This window comes from Stegodyphus dumicola, chromosome 8 (assembly GCF_044657685.1).
Source record: "Stegodyphus dumicola isolate Sdum_Otavi_A_Nest chromosome 8, ASM4465768v1".
Classification (NCBI taxonomy): Eukaryota; Metazoa; Arthropoda; class Arachnida; order Araneae; family Eresidae; genus Stegodyphus; species Stegodyphus dumicola.
In genome coordinates, this window is record NC_140775.1 from 21,659,385 (window position 1) to 21,676,552 (window position 17,168).

Below are 17,168 nucleotides of genomic sequence, written 5' to 3' on the forward strand. Positions count from 1 at the left end.
TACTATATTTGTTACAGTTCAGTTACAATAAACTTTCAAAAACATGAAGACAATTGTGAGTCCCGCTGTGTATTATGTTAAATAGTTTTGCTTCTTGAAGCAAAATGAGCTTTGTCAGATCACATGTTTCAAGTTTGTTTTATGAAACTTAACATCAACATGAATTTAATGTTACATTTGCTTTTATTTTAATGGAAATAATCTTCTTTGAAAACTTTATGCTTTCATTTTGAGCCAAAGAAATATGTTTCAGAGTAAAAGTGTAAAAATTACAGTATTTATGTTCCGACGTGAGCGGAAAGTGAAATAAATATTAAGCATCTATTAGAAACAAAAACCAAACCTACCTTTTATTTTTAATTCCCATATTTTTATGTAAAATTGTAGTTTATAGTTGTTTGTAATTTTAGGAAGTAATGCACCCAAAAGTAGGTAAAATGTACGATAAGTATTTGAACTTTGCAAGATCCGGTGAATTTCTAGATGAACATCTTCGCTGTATTTTTAGGACTTAAATTATCTTCGAAATCTTAAATATCTTTTATCGTTCCGTTTCAGTGCTGTGAAAGCCAAGCGAAAATAAAAAAGTGACAGTTCTTTAACTGTCCTCCATCATTCCTTCTGTCAAGCATCTCTAAACATAAATCATGATATCAAAAATTAGATTCTCACATTTATCGCTAGAACTTGCCAAGGGGAAAGTTGAGGTTCAAAGTCCTGCCCTGTGAACTTTTGTTTTCCTATTGTTTTTCTATGTCTGTATGAATTATGACACCATCCTTAACCATCCGTTAATGCTTATCCGTTCAGTCATATCATTCCATAACCAGGTTGTTTTTTTGGTCCGAAATATTTACATACATATCAGACAGTTTATTTTTGTTTGTTTGTTTAAATGCAACATGAGCACTTCCGTCTATCGGAAATTAATGCTGTTGGTCGTAACCGAAGTAGATTATTTAGATTGGGTAATAAAACTTGAGCACGATGATTAGGTATTTCACCTGTTGAAGATTGCTCATTTGCAATATACAGTAGAATTCAGCTTTTACCTTAATGGCACTACTCACAATTATCAAAACTAACAGGTCTCACTTTGGCTGATTTCTTTTACCAGAGAGGAGGGCGTGTTATGAGAACTCTGATACGAGCGAGGCCAATGAAGGAACCCAAATCACGTGATTTATATTCATAATCAGCAGCCTGATGGTTAGGAACTCTGGATTCCGTACTGAACGGTCCGGGTTCGAATCCCGGAGAAGCCGTGGATGTAATTTGCCGTCCCTTTATAGGAGGCAACAGTGGCCAACCAGTTAGGTGCCTTTTTAGTATTTGCTGATCCCTATAAATGGTTAGAGCCCATTGGTGTGAAAAATATTCATAATCAAAGGCAAAACAGTCGCGTGGTGTTATAGATACAGCCCAGGAGGTCACCTGTATCGAGAATACCGAAACGAAATTTTTAAGAAGCAAAAAGACATTTATATTATACATCGACACTGAAGTTTTTTTGCATTACCTCTGGGAAAGATAAATTATGTATTTATCAGTGCTTACATCAATGTCGTCTTATATTGTACAAAGCCTGGAGACTCATACATATTGCTAACACTTATTGAAAAAATGAAAATATTTATGTAGTGTAGTCTCTAGTCAACTTAATGTAGTCTCTTAGGAAGCATACATTATAAATTTTAAAAAGGACTATTGAAGAATTATTTTCTAGCCTTGTGAAACAAAACAAAGTCAGAAGAAGGGTGTGTAATACCCTTTTATTCGAAAACAAAAGTAATAATTACCCAACTTGGGTTTACACAAACCAAGCAAGTTGGCTTAGCAGAAATACGTAACGTTGAACAATTTGAAATGTGATAGATTAGCCTAACGGCTTACAGTATACTTTAATGCGTAGGAAAGGCTCTGGCGAAAACCGGAGAGACAAAGCCAAATGCCTAGAAGCGCTCAATGCTACAGAATCAAATCGCTAAAAATCACGGCACAATGTGGTCTGGAAAGAGCAGACACTCTCTAACACAAACTTCCGAAACTCTTGCTTAAGTAGCACTTCTTTCCGCCTTAATCTGAATAAATGCTCACTATCTCATTTACATTTTGGCATGAAAAGCGTGGATGAAAAGAGAGCGATAGGACAGTATTAAAACTTTGAACTATTAGTAAAAAATAATTAGATAAACGAAAACTTCACATGCTGTGCAGCGAATTTGTACGCTGTTTAATGGTAGTAATGATAAAAGCAATCTAGCATCTACAAATATCTCATGCATGTTTGACATACTCAGTTTTTTACTAATAGTTTTCCCACTTCTAGGCTACTCAGCTTGTCGTTTATTTTTCAAGATTTCCCGAATATCCAAAATAATACTTGTTAAAAACATTTGGATTATGAAGAACTGCGCAGTGTCCATCCACGTTTTTAAGTACTCATTTTTCGTCTGTACAATTCTTAAAATGGCTTACAAATTGTGCTTGGAGCATTTCCCTATCTTGCGTTGTCTATTTGGATATATTATTAAGTCTACATCATTTCGTTTTTTACAAACAACTCATGGAGGCGGCTACTTTGCTTAAGAAGGATGTATTGTACAAATTAACTAGCTCTCGAAGCGTGCAATCCTGATGGTGCACAAAGTGTAGCGGACGAGAGAAGTCCGTGGAAGATTAGAGGTTACAGAAAGCGAGCAGAATAGGTCATGCTTCATGGCTTGGAGACTTCTGCCACCCTAAAATTGGACAGGAAGTCTCCAACTAACTCCCATCTTGTGGCCATTGCGAAGGTCAGCAACCTCATGTTCTCTAATGCGCTATGCTTACAACTCGAAAGGAATTCATGTTTTGATGTCTACTGAGATTTCATACTCATTGCTTGAATCAGTATGCATGTATATGTATTTTTTAAGATCTAAATTTTGTTTTTTGGATTTTACAAATAAAGCATAACAACTGTTTAAAGAAAAATAAACATAAATGCACATAAAGCATTTCTTAATTTTAGTTTAAAATAAGTGCATATGCGTGCATTCTGATATCCCTAGCGAAAATTTCACTTTACCTTTGTAAATTCTGAAATTTTTATATATTATTGCGGAAGTAATCTGACTTAAACTTACATGCGTAAACGTAAAACATTTTTAATATAATTTACATTTAGGAATCACATATTTTTTATATTTGTTTTCATAATTTTTTAATTAAATTTAACGTGAATAAAAAAATGGAATACTTATATCTTCATTAAGTCGTTAAATGAAACTAAACGCGGCATGGTAGATAACCGAACGTATTACCTGCGTTTACGGGGGCACGCCCACAACTACCCTCATACGGTGATCGAACTTTTAGATAACTTCTGGGCTCCTGCTAAAACAAATGTGTTAATAAATTACTTACTTTTATTCCTCAGCATTCATATCATCTATTTTAAGGCTTATTATTGTGATTTCGAATTACAAACATAGCGGTCGACTAAAGAAATTCATGATGCTTGTTTATGATGTAATAATTCTATGATGCTTGTTTATGATGTATCAAAGTAAAAAAGAAATGTGAAAACTTTGTTCAACGAATTATATGTACTGTATGAAAGTGTTGAAGGCATAGTAAAGAATAAGGTAACCGTTTAATCATTTCTAATGGAAAATTTCTGAGCATAAGATTAATATCGAGGATGTTCCAGCCATCATTTAAGATGCTAAACCAGAAATAATACTTTCAAAAGGAACTGTTTCAGCCAGACGAGATTGTTTTTTATTTAAAGCATTTCTGAAAATCTTATACATTTTATATGCTTAGCCTAATACTTCAATTTTTAAAAACCTCTCAATGAATATTCTGTGTCACTTAATATTAAATTTGAAGTTAAAGAAAATATAATTACTTAGTAAGTAGTTAGTGACTCTGAAAGCCGTGTCGAAGGGCTAGGGTTCACATCCCAAAGAAGGCATGGTTGTATATTGTTTGTCTGTTCATAGGATGTAACGGTGGCTCACCTCTTGGGTGCCTCCATAACAAAGTGACCACTGCTTCCGGCCATAGCAGTGGCCAACGCCTATAATAGCTACTATCCAGCATTGGAAAAAAAATTGCATTTAAGTGTTTCCGCCATTCTATAATATGTTTTACATAACAGTCAACATGTCAAATTTTGTTTGTATGAAGCATCGTATAGGCCAGCTAAATTTATTATCCTCTAAAAGTTCTTTAAAAATAGCATAGTCGTATATGAAGCATCGTATAGGCCAGCTTTATATGAAGTGTCGTATAGGCCATCTAAATTTATTATCCTCTAAAAGTTCTTTAAATATCGCATAGTCGTTTTATAGTCTGGGGTTTCAGTATATATGCGTACGAAAGGGATTCCCTGATAGAATTAGTTTTAAAGTGTTGGCGTCCTACAGTAAGCTACACACTAAATTTCCCCATTACTATTTCCTGATCGAAATTAATACATGCACCTTGGAACCACTTGCCTTACTAAAATTCTCAAACTAGCACAAGATGTATCATTTAAACAGTTCGAAACAGTAAACGTTGAAAGTGAGGCGGTATACCTTATTACCATTTATGTTTTTACTGTTATTTATTTTGATTACTGTGTGGTCTTTGACTGGAAATACGCAGTACATACACTGAGTGTCCTCATACACAGTGTCTCTAATACACAGTGTCACGATTATTCCATTAGCCGAAAAGCAAACAAAATTAAGCGTCTCCCACCTATTTTATTCTTCCACGGTTCGCTCAACTTTCTTCTGTAATTTTCTCTTGTCGGTTTCATTTTTTTCTTTGCTTCTTATTTTGTCCATAGCAATTCATTGTTAATGTGATGTCTTTTTAAGAAGAAGAAGGCCTTAGTTATTAAGTTGTTGATTCTTCCTTCGTTGTCTATGAAGTCCTTGACTCCGGATATGGAGCCGCCGTCCGGGCACTCAGCTGGACACTGACATTCTGGACTGAGCAAATATTTATATTTCTCTCCCCCTTTCCCCCCTTTCTTTTCATTACCTGCGTTTTGTTTCTGGAAACAAATTTTGGGTTTTCTGAAAAGTCATATTGCATTTATTTTAATGTTACTCAAAGGTTCTTTATTTATATAAAGAACGATGATCAGTCAATGGTATATAACCTGTTTTGTTCCGTAACTGTTTGCTTTCTTTCAGAAAGCTTCGTAATTTCTCATTCATAAAAGAAGTTAGCTTTATTAGCGAAAATCTGAACAAGATTACTGATTTACGGCTTCATCCGAATTGAATATTAACCACGAAAGAAATCCTGATCCTATAAAAGTTGTTGACACCAAAACCTTTCATTTAATTAACTTCACGAAAAATGCTATAAGATTTAATACATAAACCCATTATTATTATACACCAGAGAACAGGGGCTCCGTTGCCTTGCAGTCTGGCAGACTGCCTTACACGGATTAAAGCCTCTGCCTCCGGAAGCTATCTACTACCCGTTCCACACAACCGGGGTGGGGTGGCAGGTCAAACGGCAATTACTGAGACTTAAAACAAAGAGATACATGGGCAAACAAGGCCAGTGTGGAACAGAGGTTTCAATACATAGTCTGGATTTACAATTTTTTCTTCTAATACATACGTCATGCATTTATCACAGCTTATTTACAATCAGTCCTTTGCGACATACTTCAGCCATTAATATTGATTTCAGACATGCAATTTTTCACAGTTCTATAAAAATTCCTGTTTTCAGAAAAAAAAAGTCTGCATAAACATACATCTTAGATATACAATTATAAGACATTTCTTATTAAAACAATTAAATACAATTTAACATTAGGTACACCAGTCAATTTTAAGCCAAATCTTTTTTTTTTTTTTTTTTTTTTTCAGAAAGAAATTTCTAAATAGCTATATATATAGAACGTAGAGTTTTAATTCTAAAAACCTCTAAATGCATCTTACCGTAAGATAGCAGAATTATGTTAGATTTACAACATACCATAAGCAAAGTTCCTATTATCCATTACTATTAACTTCTTTAACATAACAATACTTGAATACTGTTGTTGCAATTTAAACCAAGAGTACCAATTAGTTACATGAGATCTTTACACCACAGTATTTGTGATATTTTAATACATACTTTTACCATTCTATTAAACTTAACGTATCGTAAATAAATGAAGCGGCTCTTCCTTGGCGTTTACATACATATTTTCGTGCATAATAAGTCGTTTTGCTTCCGAAAATGGACCGATATAATCAACTCAACTGCTTATCGATTTTTTAAAAATGTAAACATCAGAATTTGTTCAAATACTTTCAGGATTACAGTGGTTATATATAGAAATATATAGCCCTAAAAATATATAGCCATTTGCCTTTAAAAAAAGTAAAACCACGTGTGTGGCTGTCTGAAACACGATTTAATGAGGTTATTTACCATTCTGCTGCCCTTTTTTTTTGGCTTCATCCTGCTTTTTATTGCTTATTTAACTGCTGATTCTCACGCAGCATCTGGAGTAAGAATAAATCGACATTTTTTTTCAGAGTCTGTTATTATATTTATGTAACGATCTTTGAAAATCCACAACCCAGTGGCATTATTTAATCATTTACATTTCGAGACCTTTTGATAATAATTATTGTTCTATTGTTTCTTAACTATTTAGCATAGACGACTTCCCCCTTCCTGTAACTTAGATATCATTTATTGACAACTAATGGTTTCTGCTTTCATTTTTATCCCATCATTGCCAGAATTTAAAAACAAAGAATCGTAGTGAAAGGTCAGAAAAAGCGAAACAAATTTGTGCTTAGTTTTCATGATGGTATCACGCTGAAAGCTCCAAATCTGCGGGGTTAAATTCATCCGCATTGAAAGGAAGGGGAATCTATGGCAATAAATCTTGTCTGATCTTTAAAACTTTTATTGGTTCTGAAGATCATGGGATATCCTTCTAACTTATGCCTGTCAGCCGTAGTTTTACCAAGATTATAGCAGTAGCACCAAGAAGATTTTTGTGCATTCGCGTTCTTGATTTCACTTTATGTCAGATTTAAAAAAATAAAAGTAAAAAAATCTGAAAGCTTTTAGCTTTCGCATTATGCTCAAATGGGCGTTTTTTTCATTTGCACACACACATATATGTTTCGAGAGCATTTTGAGTAAATGAGACTTTAGGCTAAAAATGTTTAAAAACAGCACATCTTTAGAAATTCCGATAGAAAATCTCACGCGCTGGAATTTCTTACAGTTTTGCCACTGCTCGCTTTGAAATCGTTGAGTTTGTTAATGAAAAATTCTTTAAAGAGTCACAAAATACAAATAAACAACAAATAAATAAAAAATAAATAATATATAGTATGTTGCATAAGATAGATAACAAAACAAATTCGAAATTCGGTCTTCCAGATGCCCTTATTCCAGTGGAGGACTGCTTTATTCAAAATTTGATATTTCGCATTGTGAAGAAACAACCTTTGTTTCTTCACAATGCGAAAAATATACATACATCCATGCAGATTCTTCATTATTTAATTTCTTAAAATATAATCAGAACGATAATATTTAGTGGCAGATATTTGAAAGGACTTTTTACTGTTTAATATGGTTTATCAGTGAAAATTATGAATAGAGAGGGCCCAGGTTTAGTAACAAAACCTTTTATAGAATACTAGATGAATATACATTTAGACTATCGTGAGAACATTATATATCTTCTGTATTTCTGAAAAGCGAAAAAGTATATAATATTTAATTTTTGAAGTTTTAACTAATTTTTTCATGAATTAAATGAATTTTTATGTAAATCAATCAAATTAAAAAATAAAAAATAAAATTCTGGAGAACTGCATCTGTTACTTTTAAATAGCTTAGTTTGTTAGTCGATATCAGGCAGATTGAATCTGAATGATAAATATCTTACATTTTGCCTAATAGCAACAACTCGAATGAAAAGTGAAACAACGCAAAATCATGCTTTTAGACTAATATCGCTTTTGGACTAAAGAAAACCACATCTCGACGGCAGAATTATTAACCAAATTATCAGAGAAATAGAGTAAATTCCATGGTCAATGTATATAATAAACCATATTAAAACACATCAGATATTGAGGTAAATTGTAGCCTGAATTTTCATTTTACTAATAGTCTTATTGTAAAATAGACGAAACTTCTGAATATTGAAGATTTATAAAAGTACAGGAGTTTATAAAAGATATTGCATATGATTTTCGAATATGAAACTCGGTCTCTAGAATTTGATTTAAGGAAATCTTACATGCAGTTCCTATTTTATCCAAAATATAAAATAGGCTTTATTCAGACGACCTGTGTTATGAGTCTTAGAGTATTAAATTTGCATGATTTCACATGATTCTAAAAAAAATCAAATGTACAGTAGAACTCCAATTATCCTGACTCCAGATATCCAGAATTCTAGTTAACAGGATTGTTAGTTCTTCAAAACTCAAATACAAGTAAAATGAAACTTGTTGCTGATTTACTCAAGTACTTTTATGTTTATTTACTCTTATTAAAATCATACGTTTGTTGGAAACTGATAGTGTAAAAATTTGATATACTATATTTTATTGTTAGTCCAAGAGGGACCTTAGTCCCGAGTGGGATATTAGTCTCGAAGCGGCATTTTGCCTTCAATTACTATAAATGGCATACTACTTTTCAAATTGTTGACACCAAATATTATTACCCTGTATTATATTTAAATAAATTAAATAATGAAGAGTCTGCATGAATGTATGCGTGTTCTTCGCAATGTGAAAAAACAACGGTACCTAGAATCATCAAATTTTGAATAACGTAGTCCTCCACTCGAAAAGACTGGAAAAAAAGTATACCAACACTTAACGCTGGAACGTTTGTTCTAAACATATATTACTATGTTGCTTTAAAAATGTTTTGCAATTTTGCTTTTGAACTGTATATGACGTAAGTGCGAAGAAAATGATGCTTAATAATAAAGCTAAAAAGACAATAAATAAATAATAATAAAGGCTAGTAGAAGTGAGTGTAACAGCAAACTGACAGACTGCGAGATCAGTGAGAGTGTTAAAAAAACCTCAACAAATTTTTTTTGGGCGGCAGTTAAAATTTGAAATCTTTGGGATTTTTTTAAAAAGTTTATTTATTTATTTTATCTCAGTTTAACTTCTGCTGAATAGAAATAAATTATGCATTTTATTTGTTCCAATTAATATAATTTTATTTGAATTTCATAAACTTAAAAAAAGGGGGGAATGAAGTAAAGAAGAGAGAGAGAGAGAAAGGGAGATTATGCGTTTAGATCTAATGAAAGGGAAATTTCATTGTTTTACTTTAATTGGAATAGACATGGATTGTTTTTGTAGGCATGTGTAAAATATTTTCATCTTTTTTCTTATTTTCTCTGAGGAAAAGTGTGTTTTGTTTCGTAGAAATAAAATATATATATATATATATATATTTGTCTTTTGTTAAAATAAAACGTAATCAAATGAAAAATAAAATAATTTTCTGACGTGAATTACAATCAATACGTAATTCATTTACGTGAAAAGAGAAAGAAAGAGAAGCTAACTATTCAGGTTTTTGAATATCCGGATGGCCGGTTTAACCCATTTCGAATATTTAGACTTCTACTATGCTCAAATTTTAACGTCTCTGAATGATATTTATTCCATGTTTTGAATCTATAAGCATTTAATCTTCCAAATGCAGTTAGCTACAATTTTATTTTATTTTATTTTTTGGAGGGGGACGGAGTAGCGCGTGGTAGTGGGGATGCTTATTTTATTCCTTTATCATACAGTTAAATGGAAATTATAGCTGTTACAAGTCTAGAAAATTCTGTAGACTTTTCCCTGACATGTTTCATTTAGGAAACATTTATTCTGCATTAGTAAATTCATTTTTGCTATATGGTCATAACTCTGAATTCTAGAATGTAAATGGCACATGATCGGTATTTATGTTAAATTTTAGCAAGAGTATTTCTTTTGAGGAAGAAGGACTCGTGTTATACTGGACTGAAACGCATAGAGTTTTGACCATAAAACCAAGCATGAGTTAAATTTTCGCATAATTTAAATTTCAAAATTGATGTCATTCTCTTTCACATATTATCACAAAGTAATAATTTATTTTAAAACTGTAATTTATTCTAGATGTTTGAGTGAAAACTTTGTTGAATTTCATCATATTTAATGTTTTGAAACCGAAAATTGATCGCATTTTCTGCATTTTCCGTCCCGCCATTTTTTATTTTTATTTTTATTTATTTATTTATTTATTTTAATTTTTTTTGGCTGTGTGTGTTTTTTAATTTATGTCTTATCTTTTCTTAACTTATTTATTTTGTTTTACAGATGCGGGAAACAGAATGCTTGCTACGTCTGAATACCAGGTAAGTTGATGTTTCCTTTATATGAAATAATTATAGAATCATTTTTATATTTTTTCTGTTAAGTTTTTTCATGTTTCAGTAAATTGTATGCAATGCATTCGAAAAAGGTAGCTGTGGTCTTTATTTCGTTAAATATTCATCTGATACTCATATTTCTAGTTACAATTTCTCTTAATTATTTAACACGTGTAATGTGTAATGAGAGCAGTTTCAACATTGTTAATTCAGAATATTCTCTAAACTAAAATATAACTTTACCTTTGGTGCTGGTAGGGAAAAATTTCCAGTTAGTAAAGTAATTAGCATGTTTTGCTTGACTTAAAAATATCAAAACTTTGCTCATAAAGCTTGCTCATTGTGGTAACATTTTTAAGGTGACATTTGTAAATTTAAAATAACGAACTCTGTCTTACCAAGACGAAGCTGTTAGTCACCAAAAACAAGAAAATATTGTTTCTATTTTTTTTTTACTAAAACTGCTTCCAAAATTTCATTCCCCCCTAAAAACTCTTGAAATTAAATTGTTGGAAAATCTATCAAAATAATTAAAATGTGTTATCAAATACTTGCTCGAATTAATTCTAGAACTTATTTTAGAGCAATTGTATTTACTCTGTATTAAGAAGGATGAATCGAATTATCGAAAGATTAAATAACGACTAACATCTGCATATAACAATTATTAAATAACAATTAATATTTTCACATACATGTAAAATAGCGTACCATGCGCTTGCATCACGCAATCCTTCCTTCTGATCACTAAAAAGCTGCTAGAAATTTTCTTTTTGTAGGGTTGTAAGATAGGCTTAATTTATAATTTTCGGATTTTAATTAATTTTCTAAAAAATGTTGAATTTATATTTTGTGGAAAAATCTTCTTGGCCTTTCAACCAAGTGCACTGCATGGCAAGATTATGCAATGTCATGAAACGAAACATGGGAATTATTTTGAGCTTTCACTTAGTGGAACGCAATGCTGCATTGTTCTTGTGATGACATTTACGCCGCCACCACTATGACGTTCTGTCATTGCTAATAAAAGCATAACTATCTGAGTTAACTGTTACGCCCCGTAGCAAGGCCGATCTTAGCATCGCAAGCCGGCATGCGATATGAATGACGTCATAAATGACGTCATAGAACTGCCAGCCGGGAAAGGAAATTGCTTGTTCCTTTTAAGATAAAGAACGGAAATTTGTATGGGTAAAGCAGGTTTCGAAAAATTCGACATTTATGAATGACTTTAACTTAAAGTTTTCAAACGCTGTTGTTGTTTCAAATGTCCGGACATTTGCAATTTAATGCATTCGTCGTAAATGACCAACACCCATCGCTCATTTAGTCGTCTCATCATGGTCAACATTGTCCCGGTACATCCCAGAGGGCAACTGATTATACGCACATGAGAAAATCCGTCCACGTTTTCGTGAAGAACATCCGAGGGACAGATCCGAAAATTCCCCATTCTTCTTCTACCAGCAACCTTTAGAAATAAATTTTGGTTTACCAATATTTTAAGAGCCCTCATGCCGTTCATGCAGGCTACACTCGCAAACATCCAAAATTTCCTCTGGGATTCGAGCCGCAGCTCAACGATATAGCAGCCACCAGCGCTACCTAACATACCGATCAAGGCGGATTTAATTCAAATGTTAAACTGTGTCTTCTGCCCAAAATACCTGTAATTTACCATTACAGAAAATGTAATTTATTGCCAATCTTGAAAAGGCTGCGGAATTCCTTCTGTACGGAATTCCTTTGAAACGTATATCCGTCATAGTGAATAGCGCCCACAGTGACCTAGATCACTGAACGCTTAAGAGTTCTATCAGAATTCAGATCGCGGACAAAGGTCTGGTTGTATGGTAGTTTTAATGAATTTCAATATGTGTAACGTGAATACGAGCCATTTTCCTTAGAAAGTCCTCCACGAAGGCATCCCTTCCATTAGGTAGATAGCCCTTGAGTGCTTTGACATAATGGAATAAACAGAACACTATTTTATACGACATTTTTTAGTATTATTTAACATTATTTTAAAAAAAAGAAGTGCGTATTCTGTGAAGTGAATAGGTACAGATTATTATGCAGAAATCGTAATTTTATTTTTCTTAAAACATTTAAAGACTAACTTTTAGTGTACCAAATTTGAAACGAGTTTTCCTCGAAATAGTGATTTGAAAATTCGTGGCTTTGGCATTCACGGCTACGATGTACTGATTGGCAAATACTTAATGAAATCAACTTGCATACCCTCTAAATCGCCGAAGCTTTTTCAAACAGCACTCTGCAGATGTATTTAATTCTCTGCTAAAGCATTCAGCAGCAATACATTTCAAAGGATTATGTTCTTGAGTTTCAACTAATGAAGGTATTGATGATGTTTAAGTTAAACAATTGAAGTGTTTGAATTGATTCATGAATAATATCTCAAACCTCTTCTAGCAATGGATCAAATGTCAATAGATTGTTATTTTGTTTATTAATATCCAGTCACGTACTAGAAATTTTCTACTTTCTGTACTATAGTACTGCAACTCATTTAGGATTCCATCCCTGAATGACGCGTTCTTCAATTACTTCCTTCATTATATTCGAGCGCAAGTAATTTTGCTAGTGCTAGATCAACACTTTAATCACTTGTGTAATCACTTTTCCTTTACCCTTGCGTTAATAGCGACTGTTAATTTGTTTCCTCTTGATCGTAAGGTAGATTAACGTTAAATTCTCAAGTTTAATGGGATGAAGTAATTGTTTATTTTCAATTCGTCACCCTTTCGACGGAGTTAATTTGAGATTAAACGTTCAATTTTTACATTAGAACTGTTTAGGTTAGGAGCTGTAGCCGAAGTAAAGTTCCTCAGCGCTGTGTAGGAGAACTAATGAAGTTTAAATAGAATATGGTGCTAATCTGAGTTGCGAAATTCAGTTGAAGCCCTTTTATTTATAATTATTTGGAGCAGATATATTTTACAATTGCATTATTTTTGGGGGGAGGTGGCATTATCGGTCTCCTTCCCATTTAAAAAAAGGAGGAGAAAATGACTTGCGTTTGCAAGCAGCAATTTTGACAATAATGTTATTTCTTATACATTTTGCATAAAAGAATCTCCCAAAGTTTCCCTTTAACTTTCCCTTTTCAATTTTCGTATCGGTCATGTAACGAGTAAAAATTTTCACCTGTAATTGGAAAACAATTTCATTTTACTTTATTAACCCAAAGAAACAATAGCTCAGAAGGGCTATTAATTTCGTTTTGGCATTTTGCGTTAGTTTACTATAAAAGTCTGAATCACTTTTCAAATTGTTGCCACCAAATATTAGAATCCTGCATTATGTTTTAATGAAATTAAATAATGAATAATCTGCATCAATGTATGTGTGTTTCTCGCATTTTGGAAAAACAACGGTACCTAGAGACATCAAATTTTGAATAACGTAGTCCTCCACTCCAGTATGGACATCTGGAAGCCCAAATATGGAATTTGTCTTATTATCTATTCGATATTTTGTAAAATGTTAATGAATTTTTGATTAACAAACTAAACGATTTCAAAGCGAGCAATAGCACTCGGTAAGGAAAAAAAACGTTTTATTTTCAGCGCGCAAGACTGTATCGGAAGTTCTAAAGATATAGTGTTTTTTAAGTATTTTGTGATATGGATGTTGAATTGAATTTTATGTGGTTTAAATGTGAAGAACTTGATATGTAATAAATAAAGGAAACACACAAAACGTTAAAAAAATCGCACTTTTGCGCGTAATATAAAATCTAAAAGCTTTTAGATTTTCTCATTTTTTAGTCCAAAGTGGCAATTTACCCAGAAAGGCTATTAATCTCGGTTTGAAATTATGCGTTGATTCACTATAAACGGCGTATCACTTATTAAGTTGTTGCCACCAAATATTAGAGCCCTGTATTATATTTAAAGAAATTAAATAATGAAGAATCTGCATAATATATGTATGTTTCTCGCGTTGTGATAAAACAACGGTACCTAGAGCCATCCAATTTTGGGTAACGTACGTCTCCACCCGAATATAGGCATCTGGAAGCCCGAATTTGGAATTTGTTTTATTATCTATTTCATATTTTGAAAGCATTTACGAGTTTTTGATTAAGAAACTCAACAATTTCAAAGCGAGCAATGGCAACACTGTACAAGAGGGGGGGAATTATCTCCAGCGCGGGTCCTTTCGCATTGTTATGATGATTAATTGGTAACAATATACCGTCTTTCAAAGAATGATGTTTGCATGAATGTATGCAGTTATTTGTTACTTAGATACGAAATTGCGATTCGACATATATCCAGAATACAAATTTTTAATATCCGTTTGGTATATAAAGGTCATAGAACTGTTGCTCGAAGAGGCTTCCCATCTTCTATTTCATCAAAAATATTTGAGGTATTTCCTTAAAAATATTTATAGGCTTTGGGAAAAAAAGAAAGGTGGAAATTTATGAGCAATTTCTTAGTTCAGAATGTCGTGTTTTCTTAAATCAAAGTCTCAAGAAGTCTTTTTGCTGATTTATATGTACTTATCTATCCATTTACCAACAAATCCCAAACGAAAAATGTGTAATTTTCTCTGTTTACTTCACACGTGACTTAAGTCCTTTTGAAGTCCTACTCCAGTAACTTCGAAAATGAGAACTTAACGATCAGAAACGTTCACTCTCCATGGCAAAAGTAGGCATCGCTTTTCCGCTTATTTATCTATTTTTGAAGCTTCTCTGGCAATTTCATCTAGCACTGATGTTGTTCAAAATGTAGTACCGCGTCGTAGCATATTTTTCTCCTTAACAACAGACAGAGTGTTTTTGCTTACTATACTTAAATTAGATAAATTTTATTCCCCCCCCAAAAAAACCAGTATTTGATAACTAAGAAATTCGTTTTTGATATTTTTATTTAAATAAACAAGTTGAATGTGTTTCCAGAAGTTTTGCTTCCCTAAAAATTGTATAATTAAAGTTCTAACTGCTACGTATTTGACAGTAAAAATTGTAGATTACTGAAGTGTCCTAATAATTATCTTAATCCTTAGTGATTACTAAAGTATTGTAGATTACTGAAGTCCAAAGCGTACATCTTGGAAAAAAATGGCAAAGATTTGCATGTAAATTCATGCACTTGATGTTTTCATATAAACCCTTATTTACTTGAAGTGTAAAAATTGTTTCGGAAAGAAGAAACTAATTTATACGCTTCTAGAAGAATAGCATTTTTAAAACTTACAATTTGTAAAATTTTTAATAGTTAATAGGAATATTTTGGGTCCGCCAGCGGCAGAACAGTAAAATCCCTGAACCCTGGTAGTTTTGATTTGGGTTCGATTCCAGCCCAACGGAGTAGCTGCTTCGTGATTTTTCTCATGCGTAACGTGTATACGAGCCAATCTTCCTCAGAAAGTCCTCCACGAAGGCATCCTTCTTCTTATGCAGGTAGTCCTATTTGACTTTGCCGTAATAAACTAAATCAAAACTTAAACTAATTGGAATATTTTAGTTATTGAAAAGAAAAATAAATTTCAATTGATCTATCATTTGCTTGACTATTATACTATGAAACAGTATATTTATAGTCGATATAAAAAGTTATTTTGAATCAAAAATTCATTTTTTGAATGCATAAAAATTTCACGCAGCATCGTGAGAACTGTTACTCCAAGCGGTAGTGATGACATAGACTCTTTTGCAAGCAAAATCGAAGCACCATGAAGGAAGTGTTTGTTTTTGATGAAATTGAATATGTGTATAGTTCATACACAGATAATAAAATGATTAAAAAAATCAAGGTCATAGAACCTGTTCACGGCTCACAATTACCCACTGAGTGTTCAAATTAGTAGCTGGTCGAAACGCCCCTAACGGCAATGCATGCTTGAATTCGTCGAGGCAAGGATTGGTAGAGGTTTCTAATGTCATCCTGATTCTGGCGGCCTACCATGTCCCAGACATGCTCGATTAGTGAAAGGTCTGGTGACCTTGCTGGCCAAGGAAAAGTATCAACAGCACGGAGACAGTCCAGAGATATGCGAGCGGTATGTGGCCTGGCATTGTCTCGTTGGGGATGTATGCCTTTGTAAAACAAAGGCTGATTGGGACCGCTGGCTCCCTCCTCTCCAGACACGAACAGGGAAGTCATCTGCTTCAAGAGTGAAGCGGGATTCATCGCTGAACACTATACGATGCCAGTCTGACGGCAGCCATGATGATCGGCTGCGACACCACTCCAGACGACTCCGCCGATGTTGTGAGGGTCAAAGGCAAACGTCTTAAATTCATCTGTGAGCGTAATCCCGCCTCAGACAAGCGCCGTGAGATGGTGAACGGTACCACGGGAGGTGTAGATGTGGCTGTAGTGCGTTGAATAGTCGACAATGATACCGTTGAGGCGGTTCGGGCCTGGCGAACTGTCATCCTATCTTGCCTCGCATTTTTGCTCCTTGGCCTTCCAAAGCCTTCATTTCATGGATAATTTCCTTGTAGCAACCATTGCTGCCAACATCTTTGCACAGCAGTGTCTGTACGCTGCAGATGGCGGCCTACTGCTCGGTATGACCACCCAGCTTCACGCAACCGTACAATGCGACCACGTTCGAAGTCGTTTAGTTGTCTGTAAGGTTTTTGGTATCGACGTAATGGCATCTTTAGTTGCTTCTTAACGGAATGACAATAGCAGCAACAAAAAAAAAAAAAAAAAAAAAAAAAGTTAAATTTTCCGCCTCCGTCACGTTTTATACTTTGCGAATTGCGCACTAGAAA

At 33.4% G+C, this 17,168-nt stretch overlaps 1 protein-coding gene across 1 annotated transcript in view; it reads left to right on the forward strand.

The window, feature by feature from the left end:
* spir (spire type actin nucleation factor) overlaps positions 1–17,168 on the forward strand; it is a 269,005-nt gene that overhangs the window by 183,238 nt on the left and 68,599 nt on the right. The window contains exon 2 of the mRNA XM_085821663.1: positions 10,356–10,393. Within this exon, the coding sequence (XP_085677789.1) occupies positions 10,356–10,393 (38 nt within the window). The remainder of the gene's footprint in view (positions 1–10,355; positions 10,394–17,168) is intronic.